We start from the raw sequence: 7,500 nt of genomic DNA on the forward strand, positions 1-7,500 counted from the left end.
AACGCAAATAAAGATTTTTAGAAGAATATTTCAGCTCTGTAGTGAAAGTGAATGGTGACCAGAACGTTGAAGCTCCAAAAAGCACATAAAGGCAGCATAAAAGTAATCCATAAGACTCCAGTCGTTTAATCCATGTCTTCAGAAGTGATATGATGGGTGCGGGTGAGAAAAGTCCTTTTTTTCTATAAATCTCCACTTTCACTTTCACGTCTGAAAGTCACATGTGGTGCCTGTTTAGTTTCACTTTCACATCTAAAAGTGAAAGTTAAAGTGGAGATTTACAGTAAGAAAGGACTTAAAAATGTTTCTGTTTCTCACCCACACCTATCATATTGCTTCTGAAGACATGGATTAAACCACTGGATTACTTATGTTTCCTTTATGTGATTATTTTTGAGCCTCAAAATCCTGGTCACCATTCACTTGCATTATATGGACCTACAGAGCTGAGATATTTTCCTAAAAATCTTAGTTTGTGTTCTGCTGAAGAAAGAAAGTCAAACACATCTGGGATGGGATGAGGGTGAGTACATGATGAGAGAATTTTCATTTTTGGGTGTACTGTCCCTTTAAGAGCATTTTGCAAATCCGGCCCCAGGTGGGGGTGTCTCGGTTGTCCACGTGTGATTGGATGACCCAAAACGCATCTTAATATGCGGTGTAAACAGGGCCAGAGATTTCTAGCAATACACTCAGAACACCTTAGTAGCTGCATAGCAACACCCTGGCAACCACCAAAAATACCCTAGTAGTGTAATTATTTTGCATTCATGCTTTGAATAAAATCAGATATGAAAATGTTATAATATAAAGCAGAACCATTTAGTAATCTGGCATAGAAAAAAAATACACCCTGATATTATCGGCATCCAATATCTGTAATTCTGCACTCAGCACTTGCTGCTTGCGTATGTAGCGGAAAGGGGTGGAGTTACATAGCTTTCTGATTTCTTCACAGGTTCCTCGTCCAGTCAACGCAAATCAGTGCCACAATCCCATGCAGCACAATAACAACAGTCAGCTGTTACATCACAGCGGCCTCCCCCAACCCTGCAGACCGCCGCCCAGCCGGCAGGACTCCGCCCACAGAGGCTACACACACCCAGAGATGACCTTTAACCCCTCGGCCAGCCTGGATGCTCAAGGCAGCTCGGACATCCTCGAGGCCTCTTTAGATGTGAGTTGATACTGAAACGAAAATTCTGTTTCACCCTCATATCGTTCCAAACCCGTATGACATTGTTTTCTCCCGTAGCATGACTTTCAGCATGATCGTTTCATTTGTGTTCCTCCACCGCAGCTGCTGCCCGACCTGATGAATCCGCGTGATCTTCTGTCGTATCTGGATCCTCCAGATCATCCCAGCTGCACCAACGACGATCTGCTGTATCAGTTTGTCTATTAGCAGCTCCTCAATGCTTGACAAACACAAATGCACTTACAATCATCTTCTTCCTGTACAGATGACAGATTTCAAATCCAGCGTGGACAGACGCCGTCCAGGCCGCACTGCTCAAATGAGCATTTTGAAACGAGTAAATGTGTGGTTACGTGTGGGACAAGCATCCGTCCGCTGTGTAACAATATAACACTCAATGTGATCGTTTCAGATGAATTCTTTGGTTTGTTTTTCCCCAAAAATGAAAATTCTGTCATTATTTACTCAACCTCGTGTCATTCCATAAGCACGTGCTGTTTGTTTGTTCTTTAAAACAAACCTTCTCTGCATAACGCGGCGGCTCATTTGAGCTTATCACGGCACGTTTCGCGGCCGACCCACCGGCCCGCTCGGTCCTCCCGATGGTCAGTCCGCCCCTGATCGGCCCCAAAGCCGGAAAATGCCCTGTATGCCAGATTACCTGCAAACCCTGCAAACGCGGCTTAGTTGCGTCATACAGTTTCGAAACGTTTCGCAGTTTGACACTAGGGGGTGTTGATGACCCCACAGTGAAAGTTAAAGTGGAGATTTAGAGTAAGAAAGGACTAAATATATGGCATTAAATAATTCATATAAATAGTTCATTAATATATAAATATAATTCCTATAAATTATTCATATCATTTAATTTATATAAAAAAATATATATTTTAATTTATATAAATAATTTTAAATGAAGAATGGTCATGTGACCAGCAGGTGTCCTCAGCGTGCAGTCTTTCGAGCGCTCCAGTGAATCGTTTTGCGATTGATTCAACGTTTTGGAAAGCACCGTTTCTCCCATCACTAACTTTATGATATATATATATATGTATAACTATATGATACATTACGGTCATTTTTGGAGCTTGAGGCGATGTCTCTATGAATATCTTCTATAGCACGAGTGTTGTTCTGCTGGTTTGGAACAACATTAGGGTGAATAAATAATGACAGTTCAAGAGTTTCAGGCTGTTGTCTTGCATCTGTAAGAATGATCTCATATAAATATTTGAGGATAATTTTGTACAATCCCACACAATGATTGGCCATCTGTGTTTCTTCACAACTGTATTCCCATGAATATTCATCATGTGTGAGAGAGGCTGTTCAGAATGCAATACTAGCACACTGCCTACCGAACACTGCACAGTTTATACTATATATAGTGGGTAAAAAGCAGGGGCCAGGCAGGGGCAAGAGATCAGTCAATGTTCGGGCAGCTTTTCGGGCTGTGTGTGTGTGTGTGTGTGTGTGTGTGTGTGTGTGTGTGTGTGTGTGTGTGTGTGTGTGTGTGTGTGTGTGTGTGTGTGTGTGTGTGTTAGTGAGTGTGACTGTGTGAGTGTGTGTGTGTGTGTGTGTGTGTGAGTGAGTGAGTGATTGTGTGTGAGTGTGAGCATGTATTTATCACTTTGTGGGGACCAAATGTCCCCATAAGGATAGTAAAACCCGAAATTTTTGACCTTGTGGGGACATTTTGACATTATAAGCGGTCCCCATGAGGAAAACCGCTTATAAATCATACTAAATTATGTTTTTTGAAAATGTAAAAATGCAGAAAGTTTTTTGTGAGGGTTAGGTTTAGGGGTAGGGTTAGGTTTAGGGGATAGAATATAAAGTTTGTAAAGTATAAAAACCATTATGTCTATGGAAAGTCCCCATAAAACATGGAAACACAACATGTGTGAGTGTGTGTGTGTGTGAGTGATTGTGAGTGAGTGAGTGAGTGAGTGTGTGTGTGTGTGTGTGAGTGTGAGTGAGTGAGTGAGTGTGTGTGACTGTGTATGTATGTGGGGTGGGGGGTACAATGACACCCGGGACGGAGAGGTTTGGTGACCTTGGTGTTCACACATGTTAAGTTTGTACAGAGATGATTTCACCTCTAAAGAACTAAAATGTGCCAAAAAATGACTAAAACAGAAAGTGGGGTGGTCAGGCTTCGGTCCATGGTGGCCACACCCCCTCACTCTGCCACTGGTAAAAAGAAACTTTTGAAACAGTATTGTGTTGCTGTTGTCTAGTATTCATCTTGAAAATAAATCTGGTTATTTCACATTCTTAATGTAATTTTGTGCAACATGCTAGATACAGCAAACAATGATAGTGTGTTAGTAAGATGTTCTGAACAGTCTCTGTTTGGTCCATCTTCATGTGTGTGTACTACTTTCATAAACACACACTCCAAAAATACATTTCGGAAACCCAATAATGTCTATCAAAGGACTGATGTTCATATGAGAGTTATTGTTAATATGTACAATATAGCATTATGTTAAATTAATCTATGTATGTTTGTTTAAGGGAGCTTTTGTATAAGCTAACAGACATTTTAATTGTTTTTAAGGATTTTTTTTATTTTGGTAAATTATTATTACTTTATTGCAACTTTGACAAAAAATCTAAGATTGTATTGTTACATTACGAAGCAAAATAACAAACAAGACGATACACGTAAACAATTGTATCAATTAATTTCAATATGTGGCAGAAGTCTTCCCTTTTTATGAAAAATGTGTATTTTAATATCTAATTCAAACCCATTTTTATCACTCAAATTACTACAAATATTAAACGAGATAACTTGAGAGATCTTTTCTCCATTAGATTAATTGTCTACGGCAACTTATAAAAACATTGCTGTTATTTTCACCATGCAAACATGAAATAAAGTATTTAATTGTGATTTTTTTTTTTTTTTTTTTAAACATAATCTGTGTTTATTCTATACAGACCAAATGTGTCTCTGATCACCAGCTAATCCCCCTTTTGACATATTTATTTTGTAAGATCAATTATTGATCTAGTGAGTGAGTTCGTAAAGTCATTTTCTAACGTTGTGGGAAGTTTAAATTCCTAAAAGTGTCGAGCTTGAAGTCTGCATGGATAAAAGCAGACTTGGGGAGTAACGGATTACTTGTAACGGTGTTAGGTAATCTGGATACAAAAGTTACTGTAATCTGTTACAGTTACATACAAATATTAGTAATCAGATTACAGTTACATCTTCAAAAATGAATGTCAGGATTACAAGTTTTAAATTCTTACAAAAAGAAATAGTGAATTTTCCTGACATAAAGTGCCCCTGTGGTAATCCAAAAGTAACGAAAAGTAATCAGATTACATTACTTTCACATGGCTGTGTTTGGATTACGTTACTGATTACATTTAACGCTATGTAATCAGTAATCTGTAATGGGTTGCATTAAAAAAGTAACCCTCCCAACCCTGAATAAAAGCTACAGTAATCTTACAACAAAGACTTGACAGTGACTCGCCTCAATCCGGGTGGTGGGGGACGAATCTTAGTTGCGTCTGAGACCGCCAATCCGCGCATCTTATCACGTGACTTGTTGAGCGCGTTACCACGGAGACGTAGCACGTGTGGAGGCTTCAAGCTATTCTCCGCGGCATCCACACACAACTCACCACACGCCCACCAAGAGCGAGAACCACATTATAGCGACCACGAGGAGGTTACCCCATGTGACTCTACCCTCCCTAGCAACCGGGCCAGTTTGGTTGCTAAGGAGACCTGGCTGGAGTCACTCAGCACACCCTGGATTCAAACTTGCAACTCCAGGTGTGATAGTCAGCGTCAATTAATGTATTTTTAATTTATTTACTTTTTTAACCACTATTCATAGACATAATTCAGCAAAAGGCTTATATATATATATATATATATATATATATATATATATATATCTACAGTACTGTGCAAAAGTTTTAGGCACTCAAAAATAATGTCATAAATATTTTTCATTTATCTCTTAACGTCATACAAACTCCAGTAAACATAAACAAACTAAATCAATATTCGGTGTGACCACCTTTGCCTTTAAAACAGCCCCAATTCTCCGAAATACACCTGGACACAGTTTCGGCAGATCGGACGTTCACGCTTCTTGGAGAATTCGCCACAGTTCTTCTGTCTATTTCGGCTGTCCCAGTCGCTTCTGTCTCTTTATATAATCTCAGACTGACTTGATGTTCAGTGGGGGTCTCTGTGGGGGTCATGACATCTGTTGCAGGGCTCCCTGTTCTTCTATTCTAATCTTTTCTATTTGCAAAAGTAATGTTTGTGAGCTAATGTTTATATTTCTATTCACACACTAAAGCTGAAGATATAAATAACCATCTTAAGACAAATGCTTTTGTGAAACATCTTATGTGCCTAAAACTTTTGCACAGTACTGTGTATATATATATATATTCAACAGTGGTTGTTTTTGCAGGTCATTTTTTTGTTTTTTAGATAAATATTTTGCTTAATTTTATTAAGGTTTATTTATTTATATTCATAGCTGTTGTAACATTTTCTGTTATATAATATTAAACAGCAAAGACATTCCAGTCATAGACATTTTTGTTTTCATACAAGTCTTGACAAGTGAACGTGACTGACGCGCGCACTCTTAAACACTTCCGTGTCAGCTTTCGTCTCTTCCTGTGTGTAAGTTCAGTTCTCCGCGAGACCGCTACTGTTGTGGGTAACTGAAATCAACATGTTATTAAACAGTAACCAGCTTAAATTTTGTTCGCTGGCATTCACCGCGGCGCGTATGTACACCAACGGAGCTCAAACCAACAACAACCCGATGGTGTTCTTCGACATCGCGGCGGATAACGAGCCGCTCGGTAGAATCACCATCGAGGTGAGTGTGAGCGACGTAACAAACCCTACTATGCCGAAGGCTCGGCTCTCGACGTCTTTATTGACGTTCGCTAATAGGTTTATCTGATTGGCTGACGTACTGACGTTAGTAAACGACGCTAGACAGCTGGCGAATCAACGAATCCTATTGGTGGTTACTGAATATTGATGAGGTCGATACTAATTAATATTCATTATTTCTGCCTTTTCCATAGTAATCTCATGATCTGTAAATAATAGTTATACCTGTTTGAATGAGCCCAAAATACTTAAATTAATAAGACTTTAGTACCTTTAAGAGTTTCTATAATATTTTAAATCATGTTAAAAAAGTTTAATAAATTATTTAAATATTTTTCTACATGTTCACGTTGAAATACCTGATGTTTTTTTATGTGTATTTATTTGCATTGTGGCTATTTAAAGAGTTTTCATGAGTTTATCGCCTTCATTCTCTTCCTGAACTTCAGCTGAACGCAGACGTTGTGCCCAAAACAGCAGGTAAGAGCACTTGAGGGCAATACACACTCATCAGTTCTGTCTTACAGGTGTAAAATGTGATTATTGTTTTTCTGTAGAGAATTTCAGAGCGCTTTGTACAGGTGAACATGAATTTGGATACAAAGGCTCCATCTTCCACAGAGTGATTCCACAGTTCATGTGTCAGGTAACACGATCTGATCATTTCTGTATGAAGAACATGATCAAACTCGCATTTGTAATCTTTATAATAATGCTGCGAGTAAAGCAGTTATGGGTTTGGCAATGGGTTAAATTGGTTAATTAATCAACACGGGTGTCGGTCAGATAATGTGTGTGACTAATGCAAAGTCATTTTCAACAAGAGGATATTCTAATATAATTGTCATGCATGCCATTTTATTGAACAGCAAGAAAGGATTAAAAATAGATGACCTAAAATGTATATAATTATACATGCAGAGAAATATAAAGTCTGCATTAGTCATTTTACATAAAACATATAAATATTGGAATATACATTGTATGCAGGGCCTGTTTATATGCCTATAAATGTATAAATATGCCTTAAGCCATATTGCAATTTTTATGCAAGTGCACAAAAATGTGACAACCATTTATAATTCACATGTATGTATTTTACATGCATTCCCTTTCAACACAAACAATCACATGTGAAATTAATGTGATGGGATGGGGGATGGGATGGGGGCACTGATGAACTGATGAACTGATTCTGAGTTATTCATGTGTAGGGAGGAGATTTTACAAACCACAATGGAACTGGAGGAAAATCCATCTACGGACCGAGATTTCCTGATGAGAACTTTAAACTGAAACACACAGGACCAGGTAAAGAACACCTGTTCACTAATGTGTGTTTGCTCAATGGATGCTGTCGAGTTTCTTTCTTTAGTCTGAAGATTTTCATTCATCCTTGTGTGGTGAA

At 38.5% G+C, this 7,500-nt stretch overlaps 2 protein-coding genes across 2 annotated transcripts in view; both read left to right on the plus strand.

The window, feature by feature from the left end:
* The first annotated feature begins 963 nt into the window (after positions 1-963).
* Positions 964-3,214, plus strand: LOC127633740 (zinc finger MIZ domain-containing protein 1-like). The gene is made up of 2 exons (XM_052113022.1): positions 964-1,177; positions 1,301-3,214. The coding sequence occupies exons 1-2, from the start codon at positions 998-1,000 to the stop codon at positions 1,403-1,405; spliced, it is 285 nt and encodes a 94-aa protein (XP_051968982.1). The 5' UTR covers positions 964-997; the 3' UTR covers positions 1,406-3,214.
* Positions 3,215-5,835: 2,621 nt separating this feature from the next.
* LOC127633736 (peptidyl-prolyl cis-trans isomerase-like) overlaps positions 5,836-7,500 on the plus strand; it is a 3,643-nt gene continuing 1,978 nt past the window's right edge. Inside the window, exons 1-4 of the mRNA XM_052113019.1 lie at positions 5,836-6,072; positions 6,542-6,572; positions 6,650-6,738; positions 7,307-7,403. Of these exons, the coding sequence (XP_051968979.1) occupies positions 5,923-6,072; positions 6,542-6,572; positions 6,650-6,738; positions 7,307-7,403 (367 nt within the window). The 5' untranslated portion in view covers positions 5,836-5,922. The remainder of the gene's footprint in view (positions 6,073-6,541; positions 6,573-6,649; positions 6,739-7,306; positions 7,404-7,500) is intronic.

Source organism: Xyrauchen texanus, chromosome 40, assembly GCF_025860055.1.
Source record: "Xyrauchen texanus isolate HMW12.3.18 chromosome 40, RBS_HiC_50CHRs, whole genome shotgun sequence".
Lineage (NCBI taxonomy): Eukaryota > Metazoa > Chordata > Actinopteri > Cypriniformes > Catostomidae > Xyrauchen > Xyrauchen texanus.